Consider the following 21,330-nt stretch of genomic DNA (forward strand, 5'->3'; position numbering starts at 1 on the left):
TAAGTTTAGTTTAAAGTATGCCAGGGACTATCGGTAAGTCATCATTCAAGGGTTAGATTTTTTTTTTTCTTAAATAGAGTTTTCTGAGGTTTAGTTTAGCAAGTATAATTTGGTTAAGTGGTCAGAACTCTCCATATAAAGGCGGTGAAACAGTATAATGGAAAAGCTGTCCTGCATTTGACACCATGTAATGACCGTTACTCGTCTTTATTGGGATTAGGGAATCTGATTTTTAAGGACTATGATGATTACTGTTGCCATGTTCACTTTATATGATCTTCTTCCTGGGTACATCTCTAAGCATTACATTGTGTTATTTGGAAACAACCTGGCTTTGTCTTACTTCTGCTTACTTGCAGTAACTTGTGTCAGTGTCTGTCACGATTTGTATGCCACTTACGGTATGACTAAGAGGAATTCCAAAAGGAGTCCATACCACCCAGGTCACTGCTGGATACGTTGAGTGTTCACTCTCGTGCTTTGATTATCTTACAGAAAGTCAATTTATTCCCGAAAGTACAGTTCAGCTGTCCAGAATGCATTGGAGCATGAGACAGCATGACAGACAGACAGGATGCAGATGATTGCTACTGCTGAGAACTGAGATATTTTAATGCTGGTTCAGTACTTAAGTTGTATTTTCTGTTTCCAGATTGATTAGAAATCACTTAACAGCTGTTAGAGGCAAATGCTAACAAAATCTGAATTTAAGCATTCACCTTACTAAAATGGTATTGCATATTGATAAAGGGAATGCAAAACCAGTATGGGTACAGAAAAAAAAAAGGCAAATTTGTTTATAAACACTTGAATACCAACAGAAGATGTCTGTCTTTCATCTTATCTAATAACTGTTATTCTTTACATATTTTATTCCTTTAGGATGCTATTTTCCAGTAATAATGTTTTATTCCAGGGTTGGGCTTTACCCAACACGTGACAGCTTTCAGCAATAGTTACTATTTATGATCTGTAGCATTTTTTGAACAACTGAATGCTGGATTTGGATTGCCATATGGTGCCACCTGTAAATTCTTTTGACATAACGGTAGACTGTCTAATTTTCCATGTGAATGGTCATTTTTTCTGTAGAACAACAAGCCTCCAAAGCCACCAGCTTATATCTTCATGATTGATGTATCGTACAGAAACATAAATAGTGGCCTAGTGAAACTTATATGTGATGAACTGAAGACGTTGCTGGATAAACTTCCAAGGTAAAGAAACAGAAGTCTGCTTCGCTTAACTCACTGCACTGCACTTTTCATGCAGCTTTGCCATGTTGAGAAGCAAAAGCAAACTACAGAAAGTGTCCGTGCTTACAGTACAGGCATTTTGGGGGTGATAGTGACCAGATGTTAATTCTAACACTGCTGGCAGTTTTTAAACTTTGATGTCTGGTCTTGCTGTACGCATGGAAAGAATCTGTCATACTAATTGTACATGTAGCTTGTGTTCTCTTCCTTTCTTGTAGTGAACTCTAGTGGTATTACCAGCTAAGTCTCAGCTCATAGTTTTGACTTGATTTGATTTGGCAATGCTGCTTTTCTCATGAAATTAAAACAGGCAAATATCAAAACCAGAATACTCAAGAATGGCAAGTCTCCCTAAAACCGTGGCTTGTTTGTCTTAGCTCTGATTGTTAATTAGCAAAACGTTTAATGTGTCTTGCTGTGCAGTGAGACTTTTCTGTCCTGGTACATATCTGAGAGGAGAACAATCTTGTGGTCAATAGACATTTTTTGAAATATAGCACATTTGCTTTGTGAGCATTAAGGACACAGTAGTAGTGTTACTACTGATCAGTATTAATGACAGCATATTATTTTAGTGTAGTTTAGTATAGGTTTTATTAATATAGTTTTCATTTTAAGTTTAAATAATGCAGACATACGTAGTTAAATGAGAGCAGTGAAACACTAAGAAATTAAGTAGACAAGATGTTTCTCAGTGAAGGTATATTCAAAAGCATTGAAGAACATACAGAAAGAAAATGCATTCCAAATGACAATACTTGCAGAAGGATAACAGACTTAAGAAATGGAGAGAGCAAAGCGAAGAAGGGTGGGAGATGAGATCCTTGAGATAATCTGGGATATGTTAAAAATCTTTTCTCATATGTCCTTCTGGGATCTCTGTGCATGAAAGAAATTCCAGTACAGGGTCGGGGGTTAGTTTGTCAGATGCCCATGTAAGGACATCTTTCAAGTACCTAGTCACTAAAGATTACACTGGAGACACAAGTGTTTGATATTATCCTGAACACATCTCGGAGCTTTCCATCAGCATTGGTCACGACTCTGAAGATAATAAAAGGCATGAGTGTAGTAACAAAAAGCAGTTGGCAGTTTAGAAACACCTAGGCTTGAAGAGGGAAAGTTGAGGAAAAATGAAAGCAAGTATTTCTGCATCACAAAAAAGAAACTTTTTTTTTCCTCTTCTGCAGAGATATGCTGCTAAATAATTTATTTGCAGGGTCAAAGTTTTCATTACCACTGAAAAAAGTAATAAAAAACAACTAAACAACTAAAGACCAGGTTCTTTAGACTTTTCCATAGTCTTTAAACAATATTAATTTAAAAAATGTAAGGCATTCCATCAAAATTCATGGTGAAACTTTTACTTTGATGCTGAGACACAAAGGTCACTGTGTGTGCATTTTCTGCTGCTGGACAAAGACACCTGCAAAAATATCCTGCTGTTACCACAGGAGGTGAAAGCCCTGTGCTGGGAATTTGCCCCATGCTGGGAATTCACCCTGTGCTCGTATCTTTAAGAGGAAGGACTTGGGGTACAAAACCATCTGTCTCATGAAACAGCCATTGGTGTAAAGGCCTGTGCCAGGTAAGCCTGCGAAGGGAGAGGTTAGAGGTGGCAGAGGATTAAGGCAGGTGGCTCAAGACCTGGTGTTAAGAACCTTGTGTTTTTGTAGACTTGCAGCACAGCAGGAAAGACATTTGCTTGCTAGAAATTTTAGAGCAGATGTTTTCAAACTTAGGTGTTCCAAACCAGAAGCCCCTGACTCTGTATTTAGGGAAATATGGAGAAATGTGTTTATAGGTATTACAGTTCTGAGCTCAGAAGATCCGACTAACTAGTTGTGCAAATGTGATTTTTAGGTGCATAATTAAAAAAAAAAAAATTAAATCCATTTCTGTGCAGACATCTCATCCTGAGGCTTTAAAAAAACCTAAATGTGTGAGCTACATAGGCCATCAGCCACTACATTTACAGCTAGTGTTTAAAACTATGATAAAGAGATTGGATGAAGTGTGGCAGTACTGACTGCCACAGGTAAGAGCCATATGCAAAAAAATTGTCCCAAATACCTGCTGTGTAACAACTTTGGGACTACCAGGGTGATGTGAGTACTTCTCTTTGAAGTAAGAAAGTGCTGTATGTCCAGAGAGTTAATAATACCTTGTTCTCATCAAACTCCTGAATGCTCCCTGTTAATCATGTTACTAAGAAAATATAAGTGTCTAAGAAAACGTAAGTGTCTGAGTGCTGGGAATGATTAGAAATTTACATTCAGAAATGATGCATCTGTCTGACATATCTTGGAGGAATTACTTAAAATGATTTTTTTATGGAGTGTGTTCAGTATAGAATGTTGATTTGTTTTAGATCAAAGTAGCCCCTTTCTCATCCAGCTGTGTTCCCATAAAACATAAATGGTAGACTAACATTCTAGACTGACATGAGAGTTAAAGATTGTACATGAGAATTATCTCTCTCCTAAACTCAAGGTTTTAGATGAAGCTTGTGAAACTGGCAATGACAATTTTTTTTTTCTTTCTCTGAAGACAAACAGATTTGGCAGCCAGGAAGAAAGCTGACAGGTTTTTTTCTGTATGCTGTAAGAAAAAATAAACAAGAATTGCAACAAAAGTCTATTTGTGTTGTTTCTCCTCTTTACTTTGACTTCTGATTCTGCAAGCAGTTGTGAAGTCGTGAAATGCAATCTGTTGATTGCAGTGGAATGGGAAGGAGGCCTTGCCGTTGATTTGGCGGGGGGCAAGGCTTTATACTCCTCAGGAGGATAAATATTTTCAAACTCTGGCTGCTTTACTGTGGTGAAGGCTCAGGGTGATGGTTAACACTCCCTCTTTCTTCAGAGGTTAGAGTGAAGAATAAATAGATTTTTTTTTTTTTTTTTTTTCCCAAAGTGCCTAGTAATTGGAAATACTCTGGTAGGGCTCTGTTATTAAATTCTTTTGGTGTGATAGTAACATTTGTATGAGCCTGGGTACACTATGGTATCCTGTTTGTGGATTAGCATAGTTCTTTGTGTGAAATTTTTTGCAGTCTGTGAGTGACTTCTTTTATAAACTAAAGACAGTAAAATCACCATAGCTATTTCTGTGGTTCCTATTGCTGAAGTCTCAAAAGAACTTTGTTGTACATCCTGGTGAGATTAAACAATAATTCTTGCCATTCCCCTTTTACAAATGAAAACTGAGGCACAGAGAAACTAAATAATTTCCTCTCGGTTGTAAATGAAATCAGTGGCAGAACTGGGAGTTGAATGAGGTTTTCCAGGTTGCGGTACTTTGAACATGAAACTTTCAAACATGCAAAAGCATTAGATTACGGACTCGGTATTTGCTGGTTTTCTGACATCTCACCAGAAGTGAAGTAGGCTGCTGAAATGTCTAGTGTTGTTGTACAGAACCTGTAGTAATTGTAGGTACCACAGGCTTCCCATCTGGCATTTTTCATCTAAAGGCTTCATCTGTCATTTACAAGCAGAACACCCTGCTACAAGAAGATGCTGTTTTATTAGTAACTAAGACCAAATTTTTGAATGGGATTGCCTTTTAGGGAAAAGCTCACTAACCTTAGGACTGCAAACCTGGTAAGGGTCTAACTAGTACTACTAATAATGCTGCTACTGATAGCAGAGTGGGTTGCTGCTTAGAGGAGTTACAGCCACAAAGGCAGAGGCTGAGCTTGCTGCCTGTGGTGTTCCTGCACTTGGCTAGCATTGGTTGGCCTGGGAACATCCTAGCAATAAGGAGTCGTGTCTACAGTGTGTTTTCCGTGTGATGCACAGCCGTGGAGCTTTTGCTGCTTATAAGTAGTGCTGCTGAAGCTGAAGATTGACCCACCAAAGTCATCAGACATTATTCAAGCCTAGTTACTATTCTTACTAGGCATCGATCATTACTGTCACTGAAATACAGCGTGTTCTCAATAAAGCTGATTTTCTGATTGTATCTGGTAACTAACTGTCCTGTTCTCTCTCTCTTTTCCACGTTTTGAGGTCAGCATGGTTTATTCTTTATGTCAGGGACTTTTGACTGCTTGGATGGGATGTACAGTTGATAGGGTTGACCTAAATACGTTTTTTTTTAAAAAAACCCAAAACCTAAATACAGCAGTTGATCTTGTCAGGGTGTTTTAATTTGACCTAAGGCGAAGATTGAGGCTGTTAAATCTGCTTGGTAATTGTTTGCTTTGTTGCTCCCAGTACAGATAATGATCTGAAGGCAGCCTTGCATTTCAAAGGAATGCTTTTATTGCAAGGTCAGAATTTCAGAATTATAACCAGTTGTTCTTGTTTTTCTTACAGAGAAGAGCAAGAAGAATCCTCAGCAATTCGAGTTGGTTTTGTTACTTATAACAAGGTTCTCCACTTCTTCAATGTAAAAAGCAGCTTAGCTCAGCCTCAGATGATGGTGGTCTCGGATGTTGGCGAAGTTTTTGTTCCTTTGCTGGATGGTTTCCTTGTTAACTTTCAGGAATCTCGATCTGTTGTTATCAAGTAAAGTATGATTATTCCATATGTGAATAAGATCTGGATGCTGATGATATGCATTATGCCTTTTAGTCAACTGTGATACTGGGGTTTGTGGGGTACGTGTATTTATTGCAGTACTTTAGAAGCCAGCAGATGCTTCAAGTCATGTATTTTCACCTCTGAGGCAAAGAAAAAGGGCTATCAACAACCCCCAGTGCTGAATTTGAAAGCATATTTAGGCCAGGTGTAAACCATGCATCTTCAGCTGTGCTGCTTCAGACTGGGAAGGGGGTGTGGCTGTGTGCCATGTTGCATGTTTTTCCTCTTGCAATGTGTATGACGCACACCTGGATATGATCTAAGGACTCCTAAGTCCTTACAGCACATTAGAACTCCTTAATTTGTAGATATTTTTTATTTATTGCGTGTTCCTTTTCGTCACCAGCTTTGAAGTAATGCATCTCATAGAATGTAAAAAATCATATTCTGTTTTATTCTGGCTGGAACCCTAAGAGATCAAAATTCCTGTTGATTTTTTTTTTTTAATACAACTTTGCATGGAAAACATCTTCCTGTGTGAAGACTTTGTATGTTACAAGGTATGTTTGGGAATTTTCCCAAATGGGCTAACCAGTCGAGACTGATCCTTTCCTCTTTCACAGCTTGTTGGACCAGATTCCAGAGATGTTTGCGGACACTAACGAGAGTGAGACTATCTTTGCTCCTGTTATCCAGGCTGGCATGGAGGCCCTAAAGGTGAGAACGTGCCTCTCTCTACGAGAAGCAGCTCTTGAATGAGAATAGGACTTGATAAACCGCAGAAATTCTGTTTGCTAAAAGCCAGTCCTGAGTCCTCCTACAAATCAGAATGGGAAATTAGAAAAAAAAGTCGCTGATAGTTTCCAGCACTAACGTTCTGTTACTCTAAGAGTACTTTTTTGAACTGCTTTAGTCAAAATGAGAACACTGACAAGCGTAACATCTGTTTCCAGATTTTGCTTGTTGAGGGAAACCAGTCCCTAGAGTCTATTCCACATGAAATGAATGTGGAGGAGAAGATGAGGAGCAGGAGTTGGTTTCTCGTTCAGCATTTGAGAGAAATAAAAGTGTTTAGTTACTGCAACAGAACTAGTAGGTACTCCGGATGTTTGCACAGATACCCAGTACTTGTGTGTGTGAAGGGCAGGAAGACTCAGCAGAAGATAGGATTTTGCCCTGCCTGTTCTGCTTCTGTAGACTTATTCTGCAAAACAAGATATTTATGATTATTTATGACTGAATCGGGTAGGGGGTTGGAGGGTTTCTGCTTAACTGACAAGTTCTCACAGCTTGAATACAGCTGAAAATAAATCCACAGGTCAAGATGCATCCCCGGTTGCTTTCTGTATGTCCGGGACATCCCCTAAAGTGCTGACATTTCCATGGAGCGCTGCCAAATAAAAGAATGCCACCGTGGTTCACCACAAGATTTGTAGGGGCAGAAAACAGCCAGTGGTGTTTTAAAATGGTTGATTTTTCTGTGAGCTGTGTATAAGCTGTTATAATCAGACGAAGCCAATTTTCATTTAAAAAAAAAAGATATTTTTATTTGGGTTCAATCAATTTTGGGTGAGAGGCAATAGGCAAAGCAGCGCTGGGTGCATGGAGAGCCGCAACTCTGCCACACGCACCCCGAATTTCAAAAAACCCCGCGTTCTTACACTCTTGTGTCATCGTCTTTAACCAGTCTTTCTCATCAGCTGATTGTCCTGCTCTTTTTCACTGGATCATTTGGGTTGCTGGGGTGCATGTCCTCCTCCTATTGGGTCTTTTGAAAGTTTCGAAACCTTGGTCTCTTGGCGCGCTTTTCTCCTATTGGATTTTTTTTTTTTTTTAAAGCCTCATGATCTCATCCTTTTGGCGGGCTTTTTTTTTTTTTTTTTTTCTCTCAAACAGAAATTACTTATCAGTTCTTGGTGGAGTTTTTTTTAAGGCATAGTTACATTGTTCCCATCTAATGTTAGGTGGGGTTTCGGAGACACGGTTACATTGTTCCAATCTGAATGGCCCATTTTACATTTAATTGTCTAACATTTACAGGTCGTTCAAGTGTACCATACCCGCCTTGCCCAGCCCAGCAGATTAGTTACAATAGTTTTTATTACAACACCCACCCTGCTTAATTTAGCAAATTAGTTACAATAAATTATTACAAAGCAAAGCTTGAACTTTAGGTAGATAAATTTGTTGAATCGAAAATACATAACATTTCTTAGTCTGTTTCTTAAATATTTAATTAATACCTATTTTCTTGTTATTTATTCACACCACCAGAAGGTGTGTGTGTGAAACAGACATTTGGTTACCTCTTTCATCAGTATGCTCTGCCCTAATACTTGATTTCAACAAAGCAAACTGAAGGGCTGTAATTGTAAATTTCCTTTGTTGGCTGTAAAAGCAAGCAGCTCTTAATTAAGCTTTGTATTTAGCTCAGTATTTTAAAGTTGTTACTTGTAAGGATTCTCACTGTGAATTATTAATATATATATATATATATATATACACCTGTTCTCAAGAAAACAATTCTTGTTTAAAAAGAATAAAATGGACTGTATCCCTATTTGAGATTAATTTTAAGACACTTTTAGAAATAACATACATACATTTTAGAAAATTTGTCAAAATCAACATACGTGATTGCTGATGCGTATCATGACAAATAGGTCTTTGGTAAGTTTTTTGGTTTTCAGCAGAATGCTTCCTAAAAGGAATTGAAGAAATTGGCATTCGTGATTAATGGTAACTCTGCTTGAAATATTAGGGGTGAAATTTCAGCTCTGCTGAAAGTAACATACTGTATTCAGTTGCATTTTTGCCAAAGCAAAGAGATTTCTGGTTTTCCCAGAAGAATGCCATAGTTTATTTTGAAATGTGGAACATCTTTATCTTGTGAACATCTTAAGATCTGGAGGAGAAAGAGTATGAAAACTGATCTGTGTCTGCAGTCTTGGGTTACTGCAGTTTTAACCTGGATGTGTGGTGAAGTCTGAAGCTGGAAAAGGACAGATCCCTCCTTCCTCCCTTCCCTTCACCCAGCTTCATCAGTACTTGGAGACCTCAGAACTGCTAGTCAGCTTTCATTTCACTTTGCTGTAACTTCTGGTCAGGCACCTGAACTAAGTGATCGTTGTAGGCCCCTCCCAGCTGAAATGGTCTGTTCTGTTTTGTTTGCTCCCATGAACTGTCTCAAGGGTAAGTGATATACTGGATTTTCGAAATTTTGGTAGAAAAGCTTGTTAATAGTACAAAGATGCCTCTGATACTGCTGCTGTTGTTACTCTCTTCTTTGGGTTTTTGTCAATAGTTTGTCATTCCAGTAAATTTCATCTTCTTTAATGTTAGAGTTCTAAATAAGAATAGAAAACTTGAATAAACCCGGCAGTTACTTCATATATTTGTCACAGGAGGAAATGTTCATCACAAGTTTTGCTTTCAGTGTAGATTTGAATGTGGAATCTAGAACAGGAATGTAATTGTCACTTGTCTATAAAAATGTAGTGGACACTAATGTGCCTGAACTGAAATAGTTTTTTCATTAAATAATGTTTCCTTTTAATTTTATCCCATTTAGTATTTGTACTTCTGATACTTGTTGCTTGTTGTGTAATGCTTATATCCAATTGGAAAGTCTCCAAGAGAGACTTGCCTATCAAGATTTTAGATTTGTGTGTAGAAATTGCTGTAACAACGCATCAGCCAACATATCTGTATGCTAGACTGTTACTTACTGACATAAAATTCCCAGTTTTTGTGCCTTACTTCTGTCAAGTTTTGAGTCTCTAAATTAATTATTTAGCTGTGAGGAACTCGCAGAAAGTTTACACTGTTCTGTGAGATACCGCAATGTCTTGTTTGTCTTGGCAGCAATAAATATGCCAATATGGTGTCTTTGAAACAGGCTGCAGAATGTGCTGGAAAACTGTTTATCTTCCATTCTTCATTGCCAACTGCGGAAGCACCAGGGAAGCTGAGAAACAGAGATGACAAAAAACTACTAAATACAGATAAAGAAAAGGTATTTTCTACTTCAAGTTAACAAGGGACTGCTGTTACGCTGAATTTCTCTGACAGAGCCTTGACCTTTTTTCATTTATTTTCTTTTACAAGGATGTGTTGTTTAATTATGTCATATTCCCATCCTCACTGTGCCCACGTTACGTAGGTGTATTGATACTGCCCCACAGGAACAGCACAGTCAAACTGCAGCAGAGCAGCCACTCCCAGGGATAAAGGAAACCCCCCAGCAGCAAGTAACTGCCCCCACCCAGAGCCGCTGCTGCCAGCCTGCTCAGTGATGAGGTGCTCTCCGAACGTACCGAGTGGGTTCCCTGCATACGAGTACATGGGCAGGAGCAGCACGTTTTTAATCGAATCCGTGCCTCACTGAAAACTTCCACGTCATCTTTTTTTCTTCAGGGGGGGCGTTTGGATTGTGGTTGGCTACCAACGATATCTAATGTTACGGCACTTGTGTTTTTTAATTCTGTGCAGACACTCTTCCAGCCCCAGGTGAATTCATATGAGGCCTTGGCCAGGGATTGTGTGGCTAACGGCTGCTGCGTCAATTTGTTCCTCTTCCCAAACCAGTATGTGGATGTAGCCTCTGTGGGTCTTGTCACAATGTACACTGGAGGAACATTGTACAAGTACAACAATTTCCAGGTAGGTGATGCGCCTTTCCGATAGTAATGCCTCGGGGGGTTGTTTCGCTTTCCATTTCAACGTGTGCTTTAATGTTTAACATAAAAGTAAAGTGACTCTAGAATACTTACTTATAAACTCCAGGGGATAAAATTCAAACTTAGAAATACACATCGGACTCAAATGTGTGTCTTGAAACAGTAATAAGCTGGTTGGTTTCTTAAAATTAAATCCACTTACATATGCTGACATCTGAGCAGGGAAGTCAGATACTCCTGTATATATAGATAAAAGTGCTTGACAGTGACCCCCCAAAAAGCTGTAATAACACGTGTTTAAAATGTCATGAGAATGCCTCTGGGGAGCAGGGGACTTTGTGTCAGGAGCTGACCTGCAAAAGCATTTTTTTGTGAGGTCAGCAAGGCTACTCTCTTAATTCCTAAGGCTATGCCTTAAAATCCTAGCTGGGCAAGAATGGACATTACTGGAGATGATCTGACTGAATAGAAATTCTGGATGTCCAAGCCTAGTGGTGAATTGGTGGACACCGGCAGATGTATGTTTCGGTAAACAACACAGCAATCAGCACTGTTTATCTCTTTAAAGGAGAGGAGAGATGTTAAAGGTGAAAGGAACAGATCTGATGCCGGGGGTGGGTCACAGGGAGGGGGAGAGGGCTGGGTTTCCGCTGTGATGCTGCCACCCAGTGCTGAACTGCAACTCTGGCTTCTGCTTTGCGTTTCAGCTGGATGCTGACAGCCCACAGTTCTTAAGTGACCTCAGGAAGGACCTCGAAAAAAAGACCGGATTTGATGCAATAATGAGGGTTCGGACTAGCACAGGTAATGGTGCCCGCTGGGAATGACACTAAACAGGAATGCATATGACAGTATAAAATTTTAAATAATACCATGCTGTACAGATCACCTGTAAGATCCGACTGGTTTAACTTCATTATGTACCTCTTGAAAAAAGTAATTGTATGGACTGATAAAACGCATGAATACGCCCTTCCTGTATGTGCCTCCATAACAATTGCTTTTCAAATAGGAGTAAGGCTTCTGCTCACTCTGCATGCATCTTGGATTGCAAGTTGTGTAAAAAAGTGTGGCTGCTGGACACTGGCACGTTCCCTCATTTTCATACTTGAAATGACATTGCTGTGTCTGATTTTCAAGCGTTCGTTCTTACCCCAAATGCAAGCATTTGAGAAACGGACACATGCAGAGCAGCCAAGTCAACAGCGCAGAAGGGTCTGGGTGGTCTCAGAGTCACAGCACAGCTTTGTGCTGTCAGCTTGTCCCTCTCGCCCAGCTGTCACAAAATGCCATTGGCAAGGACACCTGGTGGGACCCCCTGAGGCTGCAGATGCCTGAGGGAAAATGGTTCCGGTTTCAGTAAGCAAAAGTTACTGGCCATAAAAAGAAAGTCACAAAATTATGTCAATTTTATTTGCCATTTTTAAATAAAAGGATGTGGTTTGTTTAAATTTGGCTGTAGGCTTCAGGGCTACGGACTTCTTTGGTGCTATTTACATGAACAACACCACGGATGTAGAGATGGCAGCAGTTGACTGTGACAAGGCCGTGACAGTGGAGTTCAAACATGATGACAAACTGAACGAAGACAGTGGAGCCTTAATTCAGGTACAAAAATCTTAATTACAGATAATGATGTCATGAAATTGTGAGCAAGAACTTCTGGAGCTGTAACAGAAGTTTTGGTGTAGAACTGGTGGGAGCAGGGCACAGCACGGCACAGGCTCTGGTGACATGATACCACTAATAAAAGAAGGTTTTAATTAACTACCCAAAGGTGGCATCTTACCTTGAAAGCACACACAGCACCCCTCGTGACAATCCATGTGTTCACCTCCCTCTATGCTGCTTCTGTTCAGGGATACCAAAGTGCTTTCTAAACACTCACTGAGATCTCCTCAGCTGCTGTTTTTTCCATTTTACCAAGTAAGTTTATTTGGAGCACAAGATTCATTACTACTTACATGGAAGGTGTTGTTGCTGTGGCAATCCTTGTGGCATCTCTGTTCAAGAGTGGTTCTCTGGTGCCAAATGTGACTCCCCCCCACGGGCTGTGACACCCACCAGCAGCAGTACCTGCATGCTCAAAGTTCTCCCTTGCCAGCTGCCTGCCAGCTCCCTCCTGCTCCCAGCACGCAGGTGCTCGACTGAAGCCACAGAATTATCTAAAGTTTTTATTTCTGCTCTGCTTGGCTTGTAACTTGCCCCTATAAATACATTTCCTCGGCCAGCAGTTAACCCCTGTACAAGTACAGCACTGTCAAACTCCTGCCTGGTGGGTGTCCCTAGAGCCATGGTGCTGCAGTGACAGGGCTGTGTGTGCCCTGGAGACGTCGCTCCTGCAGCTCCTTCATGTGAGAAGAGGCACTTGTGGTGGGCTCTAACACATGGCAGACCACAGCAGCTTGGAGCCTGTGTTTGCCCTGCAGCCTTTGCATCGTACGTTGTATTAAAGTATCAACATTATACTGAAGTAGAATTGGCAGTCATAAGGAAATTCTTAAATTACACCCTCAATTTTTAGTATCTAAGCCCACGGTAGATGCAAGATACAGGGGTTAGCAGGACCCCCTGTCTCAATTCATAAGCAACTCATGTAAAAAGAACCACTCAACTTTTCAAGACTAGGTTGTGCCAAGCCCTGCCGTGACGGGCAGAGCGTTTCTCAGCAAGCTTCACGTGTCTTGTGTGGCGTCTCTTCAGATACATTTATTTGAACTGTTCAAGTATTATACAGCTACAAAGTAGGATTTAAAAATATGCAATCTCTTGTTTTCAGATGATACCACCAGTGTGTAGCAAATGAGTAATAAGCCTTTCAGTCATTATTTTCTATAATTTTAAGATTAGTACCTTTTATAATGTCTAATATAGTTCCATAAAAAATACAGGTATGTATGTTGGGTCTGTAGATGACAGAAGCACTGAAGCAGCACTGCAAGGCTAGCCTGTCTTCAGAAGTAACTGTGTGCATTTTTATGCACAAAGTAGGAGGCTGCTGCATGACAGAAGCTTTGTGCTTTAAACTAAGTGGTAATTTGTGCCTCTGTTGCAGTGTGCTGTCCTTTACACATCAATAAGCGGGCAGAGACGACTTCGCATACACAATATAGGTTTAAACTGCAGCTCCCAGTTAGCTGATGTCTACAAGACCTGCGAGACTGATGCACTTATCAACTTCTTTGCTAAGTCAGGTAAAGTTGTAACAGACTGATTTTGCTTCCTTTTTTACTTTGAGGTGGAGGAAGAGGAGGGAAACGGAGCTGAAGTGGGAAATCATGGTTTGTAACTTGCTGCTCCGAGCCTGAGAAACTCCTGAAGTAGTAGAAAGTTGAAAAGACAAGTGTTACTTTAATGGCAGTATGTCTGAAATATGTAATGCTTGTGAAGGGAGCTGGACACGTGCAGGGCATGGTAGAGGAAATGGATGTCCTGTCACAGCGCTGGGTGGGTGCTGGGGGTTTTACTGGGGCAGATGAATAAACGTCCTCCAGGATGCTGGCTGCAAGAGACACAAACACGTAGCCATAGGCCTCAGATCAGTAAAACTAGAAGCAAGCAGAATATAGATACTTTTAAGAAAGAGCACACGTCCATCTTCAGCATGCTCTTTTATTGTTCTGTGTTTGTAGCTTTTAAAGCCATTCTGAGCCAACCACTGAAGATGGTCAGAGAGATCCTGGTGAATCAGACAGCTCACATGCTGGCGTGTTACAGGAAGAACTGTGCCAGCCCCTCAGCAGTCAGCCAGGTAAAACACACCTGAATGCTGCCCTCCCCCAGCCAGGCTCTGCAGCAGGTCAGTTCCCACCCCTGCAACATCAGCAGTGCCAGAAAGGAAAACCTCAAGACAGACTTTTTTTTTTTTTAAATATAATTAGTTGACAGGTGGGATTTAGTGGTAGCAATTACAACACATGGAGGCTGTTGTTCCAGAACAAAGGGCAGTGCCAGTGAGGAAACTGATGATTATATTCACCCAAAGGAGCTTAGACAGCCTTTTCCTGTCTTCAGGAATCATGTGCTGACTCACAAAACTTTCCTTTTTTTCTTCTTGTTAGTTACCATTCTAATTTTTGACAAATAAGACAATGTCAACAAATGGAAACATCATTGTATCTTAATGGACAATCTGAACTTGCATGTCGTGTGCAGAGTGCACTGGAATGAGAAATACCTCATGTCTAGATGGGGCCGAACTCCTGGGGGAAAAAAAATCCATGGTGATGTAAAGTAACATCTATTAACTAAGTCAGTCCTTTATTTACCAAAGGGCTGTAAGAAGCTCTAGGAACCTGATTACTTCTAGTCCACACTACTTGAAAATTCTCTCAAGACATCTCTAATTTCAGCCTGTTCTTTTATATATTCAGAATATTTAGGGAGGTCTCACTGAACCAGCAGGAAGGTGTTGTCAAATCCTTTCAGCAGCTGTTTCTGACAAGTCTTTTTTTTGTTTCAAACAAACACCTAAAAATGGCTGAACTAAATCCAAATCCTGTAAGCATTTGAATGTAACTTCCATTTCCCTATCTCCTTGAGATTTTGAGGCACCCTAAGATAACAGGAAGGGTTGACTGTTACTTTTTGAATGACAGTTGGCAATTTTGTGCATTAATGCTGATGTTAATAGGAAGGCTGAAGGACTCCAACAATGTTAGAGGCATTTGAGTTAGTTCCTTTGATCTCCTTTAAACTGTATTTTCCAATTCTTTCTTCTTCCTATGGATTAGAATTATTAGCACATCCCAGTTATATGACTTAAACTTCCTTATGCGACTCCCCTGTACTTTAGTACCTAAAACTGAGCATGGGTTACAGGGAGATGACAGTATCCGAGACAACTACTGCGGTCTGTAGGTTTCTGTTGGATTCTTATTAAATGCATTAACTGTTCAGAGCTGTCACAGCTGGTTTGACACAGCACATATTAAAAAGTTTTTCTAGTTTAATCAAAGAAAACAAGCAGGCATTTATTTCAGAGTTTGAAAGTGCAGTGCTCATTCCCCAGCACATGGGCTGTCTCAAAGACCAAGTGCTCTCTGCCTCCCAGCTCATCCTTCCGGATGCCATGAAGGTGCTGCCAGTGTACATGAACTGCCTGCTGAAGAGCTGCGTGCTCACTGGGCGGCCAGAAATTCCCACGGACGAGAGAGCGTACCAGCGGCAACTGGTCACCTCCATGGGGGTGGCTGACACCCAGTTATTCTTCTATCCCCAGCTTCTGCCACTTGTGAGTATGTTGTTTGCACATTGTCTCCTTTTCAGTAAAACTGCTTCCAGTATGCTGCGGTTTTATAGTTGTGCAGATGCAGGAAAGATTCTGTCTGCTGGGCAAGTGTTACGCTGCCACGCTGGAGTACATTTTTACTGTGAGGGAGTTGCTAGATGAACTGAAGGAGTGTAATGGAAAATGGGGAATTGGCATTATCAGTCGTTGACATCAGCATCCTCAAAGAATCTCACTGTACTTTTAACAAGGTTTTTGCCCAGGCTAATGAAAGGTGCCAGCTTTAAGATCAACACTGGTGTGGAAGTGTCTCCCCACTTATGGCAAGTGTTCTTTTGCACACATTGTGTTAATTGACAAAGAAGAGGCTTGATTTCCAATTCCTCTAATCTGGAAAGGAACCACTATGATGTACTGAACCTTTCAGTATCTAATATAATTAGAGTATCTAATTAGAGAACCTTTTCAGTATCTAATTAGAGCTTTAGTCACCTCGAAGGCACCAAGTCTACAACTCTTGCGTACTCTTGCCCCTCAGCACAGCCTGGATCTGAAGAGCGACAGTGTCCCAGCTGCTGTCCGCTGCTCTGAGGAACGTCTCTCGGAAGGAGGGGCCTTCCTGCTGGCCGATGGTCTGAGGGTGTTCCTGTGGCTGGGCGTCAGCGCGCCCCCAGAGCTCATCCAGGGGCTTTTCAACATGCCGTCCTTCGCGCACATCAGCACCGAGGCTGTGAGTAGATGGAGACTTACGGTTTGGTAAGACCAGACTTAACTGGAGAAAAGTGAGGCAGATTTTCATCATTCTACTAAAAACCAGAAATAGGTGACCAGCAGGAGGTGTTAAGACACACCAGAAGTGTCTTAACAGATGTAAAACTAATGAGCTTTTATAATCAATGTTTACAGGAAAGAAGCTTTCACAACATTTTTAAACCTTCTTAAACTTTAATCTGCAACAATAAAGCCCTATTGAATGCTTACTGCTAAAATTGGAATAAAACACTTTGTGATAGTTACAAGTTTCTCCCAATAATGAATTTTTACAGCATGATTATTTTGAACTGAAAAATGGCTTAGAGGGATGTGTCTAAGATGACAGACATTTTTGTGAAGGAGGTGGCATTTCCCAGTTTAGAATGGAATCCACAGTTAACTTGCATCATAAATACCTGCACCTAGTTTTATATGGATTCGTAGGAGATGTGCCTGGCATATAACAGCCTGCCCTGCTTTCTTTCTAACAGACATCACTGCCTGACCTGGACAATCCCTTTTCTAAGAAACTGAAGTCAATACTGGAGCACATCCAGAGCCAGAAGCCCTATACCATGAAGGTAACTTTTCTCTGCCTCAACTCATTCCTCATACCTGTCTAGAACACCACTGGCTTTGACAAAAACATACTGGTAGCTGTAAAAGGTTTTACGTATCAGGAATTCTCCTGTATGTTACTGAGTTCCAGCATGCATTGCAGATTTGCAGAGCTAGTCAAGTCTAAAGGTTACTGTTTTATTCTGCAAACCTTAACTCACACTATCTCTCCTGTATTCATAAATGCAGCTACAGAAATGTGGAGATTCATTAGTTTGGGGGATTTCCCCCCTTCCTGTCCCCTACACAGATGTCTCTCTTCTCTTTTCAGCTGATCATAGTGAAACAACGGGAGCAGTCAGAGATGCTTTTCCGACAGTTCCTAGTAGAAGACAAAAGTATTTATGGAGGTGCTTCTTATGTGGATTTCTTATGCTGTGTTCACAAAGAGATCTGCCAGCTGCTCAGTTAAGGAAACTCAAGTATAATTTATAATTTGTCAGTTTGTTCTTGATTTTGCAAGAGGGCCAGGCCTTGGTGCCTGAAGGCGGGCCCACAGCCCCACCCTGCCTGGGCATTCTGCTGTGCTGCTGTCAACCTTTTCTGTGCTCTCTTTGTACAGTTTCATTTCACAGCACCTCTCACTGAGGCTTTAGCTTACTTATTAAGCTGTAGAGTAGGAAGTTCTGCACTCAGGTACTCAACTTCTGGGAGTCCTGACTCTTCCTGTAAGTGAACTACCAGATTTCAAACAGTTCTTAAGAGCATATGGTATCCATTTATTAAAATATAATTTAGAAAACACTTTTAATTATTCCTTTTGCTAGTCTTAAGTTGTACAGGAGCCAGGAAAGATGCTAAAGTGGAAAAAAAAAAAACCCAAAATCAAAACACTGCTTTTTCTAAGTGAGGGCAGACAGTTCAATCAGACTTGCAGTAATCATGTAATTCAGCATGAGGACTTAAGTCCTTCATGTAAACCTGAGCTCTAAAAACCAGTCCCCTTTTTCCTTGAAGGGACAAGCCTTGCCCTCTACAGAAATAGAGCTCTGGGTAACCTTCCACACCCAGGGTTATGAAGGACACAAAAATGCCTCAGTTTATAACTGGACTTAACAATAATGGACCCCATGAAGAAGAGTAATCAAACAATTCTGCTACATTTGGCAGGTAAGACTAGAGAATTGTACCGTAAGTGTGGCATTAAGGGCAGGGATTAATTTAGCATACTATTTAATTACACTTTCAAAATATACTGTTAGCAAATGTTCTAAATAAAACCTAACTGGAATATTCCCAATACAACTTTGATAAACATCTGTCCCTCCAGATTTCAGTGGCAGGTCAACTGTAAGACAGTTGACACATTAACCAAAGGTTATTTGTGGTGCTATAAAAATAAAGCCTCTTGCTTAAAACCTGTCCTCTTACAAGTGACCTCCTCTCACATGACTGATTTATTCAACAGTCACTGCTTTGAAAAATAAGCCTCTGCTAATATGAATATTTAAGGTAGAATTTAGAAAGCCAGTCCGTCAGAGCTGTTCACCACAGATATACTTCATCAGGCTGTCTGTATCTTTAGGACCAATGCCTCTGCATGGGAGGTTCAAACTTTTTTAAACTTGAGATGCAACTGTTACAAAAATCAGTGTTTCAAAGAAAGCAAAAGTCCTCAAAAGTAAGGGCAAGAGTTGGACCTCATTAAAAAAAAAGTGCCTTTAACCATGTTAGGTGTATCCTTGTGCATTGACAAAGTAGGTGGCTATATTACAAACGGATCCTCAGACTGATGTCAGCTGCCAAGATGTGCACTTTTTAGCTGAAGATGTTACCCTGTAAAAAGTATTTGTTGCCATTCCAAATGAGTGTACTTTGTAAAATGACACCAGCAACTCTTATGTGTAAAGAAATAAGCAATTATTAAATACAATCACTGTGTGTGTTTATTCTTTTGTATACTAAGTGCTCTTAAGTTTTTTATGCTGTCAGCCTCTGCCACCTCTTCACCAGCAGCACCTACAACAGGTATCCCAGGTTGCTACAGAGGGGGGTTGGAAACCACACCTCCTCCCCCCATCCTTCCTTGCAAGTGCAGTAAGACAGTGTAAGAAGTTTGTTACAGTGACTTCAGGAGCCAGGGAACATGGCAGAGTTAAATTAGCAACAATGATACCTACCCCAGCATAAGCAATGCCCTGCATCCAATAATCAGCAAAGACCACTGTAGGTCACCTGTACAGCCAGGGAAGCTTATTCTGCATTACAGAACTTCCAGATTTTCAGTGTCAGCATTGCCCCTGGTTGTGCCAGAAGTCTCATGGAAAAAAAAACAAAACAAAAACAAACCTTTCCAAAAGATGCAGCAGTTCTCACAGAGTAAGGCAGTGTTTGTGCCCAGCTGCTGAGGGAAGCTCACTTCAACCACAACAAATGAGTTTCCCCCCTGAGGCAGGAAGGTGGTGAGCTGCTCCCCCAGGCAGCTCCTGCCTCAGCTGTGCTTGCTCAGCACCCATTTCCTTACCTCGTTCCTGGTGTTTGCCAGCAGATCCTGTGCATCTTCTACTTGGTCAGTTCAGGCCATGTGAGCAACACGGACCTGCTGCTTTGGGGCAGCCTGCTCTACACCTACAACTGTGGAGCACATGCCTACCTGCAAAGCCTTCTGACAGCCAGGATTCCAGGCACAGAGGTGCTGTTCAGAACAAAGCTGTAGTAAGACAGAGCTGTTAATACGCACACAGCTAATTCATCCGAGCGCTACCCTTTTACATACAATTAACTCTGCCTTCATTAAGCCACTATAATGGCTGAACTGGCACCAAGATACAGACATGCTGATAGAGCAGCTCTTGCAGCAATCATAAAAGTTCTCACACAGATGTACCACAATTCTTGGCTCCAGCATAAACAGCAGGACTGTGACACAACTCAGATTTACAGTAGTTTGGCCTTTTTTGTTTTTCTTTTCTAATTGCTGTAATAATTCTCCTCTAAATCGCTTCATGTTTCACCACAGACATCACCTACCACTTCCTTCTTCCTCCTTCATGATAATGACCCTATTAGTTCCTAAGTTGGCCCTCATCCTATTGCACTGGGCCACTTACTTCCGTTTACTTATTTCTGATTCTGGAAGAAGAAATCATTTTACTTCTGAATACAGAAACAGTGGGTCTCATGATCTATCACTTCCAATTAATCTATCCTTAAGAAGCCATGATCAAGAAACAAGACTTAGAATCATTTTCAATGTAATGGGCTCAAAGCAGTCATTTATTCTTTTCTAGAGTGCATTCTGGATATTTAATCCCTTGATTTAACGCCATTTAACTTCCACCGCCAAATCAAAATTGGTTTTTAGTTTGCAGCCTGAATGCCACTCCACTGAACAATGCGTTCAGTATCTACAACAATGGTGCTGCGCTGGAGAGGCCCTGCAACAAACTTGCACAGCACAGCCACCATCTCAGCCAACCTCAGGTAACCGGCGGTGTCAAAGACAAGAGAATTCTCAAGCTGATGGCTGGATTTACACACAATGACTTACAGGAGACCGATGTCTTTGAAATCCTGAGTATCTTGTCAGTCCAGTGGTCAAATCCTTCACCTAATTCGTACAGGGTCTAAGATATCCAAAGTACTATAAGCATCTTCCAGAACAGAAAGACATGACAAGATCTAGACAGGCATCCCAGACCAGATTGGTGGCATTATGCATTTATTAAAATTGGAAAGGAAGAAACTTGTTAGGCTTTTTATCTTCAAGGAGAGCACACTCAAATTAAGTCTTCATTTACTTGTGGTAAATGAAATATTCATCATTCACTGATGATAATGTTATCCTCCTCCTGTTAAAGTGTTACAACTGAGAAATTAACTGACAACCGGTAATGAAATTAAAAGCTTTTCATCTCTAGACACTGTTTTAGATACGGTCCAAATCAATAGCGATTAAAAAAAGTTGAGCACATGTTTTTACTGTATAACTGGGTAGGGGGGAGGAATAGAGTCTCACTACAGTATTTTCTAAGTATCATCTCCACCACCACAAGTGTGTGACACCAGGCCTTGGGGTACACAGGCCCATGCTACTGTCTTACCTGTACAGGCCAGCTCTCGCTGTGGAAGCACCACCTTCACATTACAACCAGCAGGTGTCTGGCTGCAGAGGACATGCAGACAGGTCTATTTCCTTGTCCGTTAACCTCAATTTAGAAAGTAAGGTCAGTTGCTTGTTAACAACACCCACATTACACCTCCCTGGTGAAGCTGGCCCATCTGGAGAGATGTAATCTAACACTCTCTGGAGCAGTGTTCTTTTTTTC

At 40.9% G+C, this 21,330-nt stretch overlaps 1 protein-coding gene across 2 annotated transcripts in view; it reads left to right on the forward strand.

The window, feature by feature from the left end:
* Positions 1 to 21,260, forward strand: part of SEC24D (SEC24 homolog D, COPII coat complex component) — a 59,838-nt gene extending 38,578 nt beyond the window's left edge. Inside the window, exons 11-23 of one of the 2 annotated variants that reach the window (XM_074905166.1) lie at positions 1,093 to 1,217; positions 5,576 to 5,767; positions 6,406 to 6,499; positions 9,681 to 9,797; positions 10,274 to 10,444; positions 11,169 to 11,265; positions 11,924 to 12,069; positions 13,517 to 13,655; positions 14,094 to 14,212; positions 15,515 to 15,694; positions 16,230 to 16,421; positions 16,936 to 17,025; positions 17,334 to 21,260. In XM_074905166.1, coding sequence (XP_074761267.1) covers positions 1,093 to 1,217; positions 5,576 to 5,767; positions 6,406 to 6,499; positions 9,681 to 9,797; positions 10,274 to 10,444; positions 11,169 to 11,265; positions 11,924 to 12,069; positions 13,517 to 13,655; positions 14,094 to 14,212; positions 15,515 to 15,694; positions 16,230 to 16,421; positions 16,936 to 17,025; positions 17,334 to 17,474 — 1,803 coding nt within the window. In that variant the 3' untranslated portion in view covers positions 17,475 to 21,260. Of the gene's footprint in view, positions 1 to 1,092; positions 1,218 to 5,575; positions 5,768 to 6,405; positions 6,500 to 9,680; positions 9,798 to 10,273; positions 10,445 to 11,168; positions 11,266 to 11,923; positions 12,070 to 13,516; positions 13,656 to 14,093; positions 14,213 to 15,514; positions 15,695 to 16,229; positions 16,422 to 16,935; positions 17,026 to 17,333 lie in introns of those variants that run through there. The other variant, XM_074905167.1, reaches the window with a different exon arrangement.
* The last annotated feature ends 70 nt before the right edge of the window (positions 21,261 to 21,330 follow it).

Source organism: Athene noctua, chromosome 4 (genome assembly GCF_965140245.1).
Source record: "Athene noctua chromosome 4, bAthNoc1.hap1.1, whole genome shotgun sequence".
Lineage (NCBI taxonomy): Eukaryota > Metazoa > Chordata > Aves > Strigiformes > Strigidae > Athene > Athene noctua.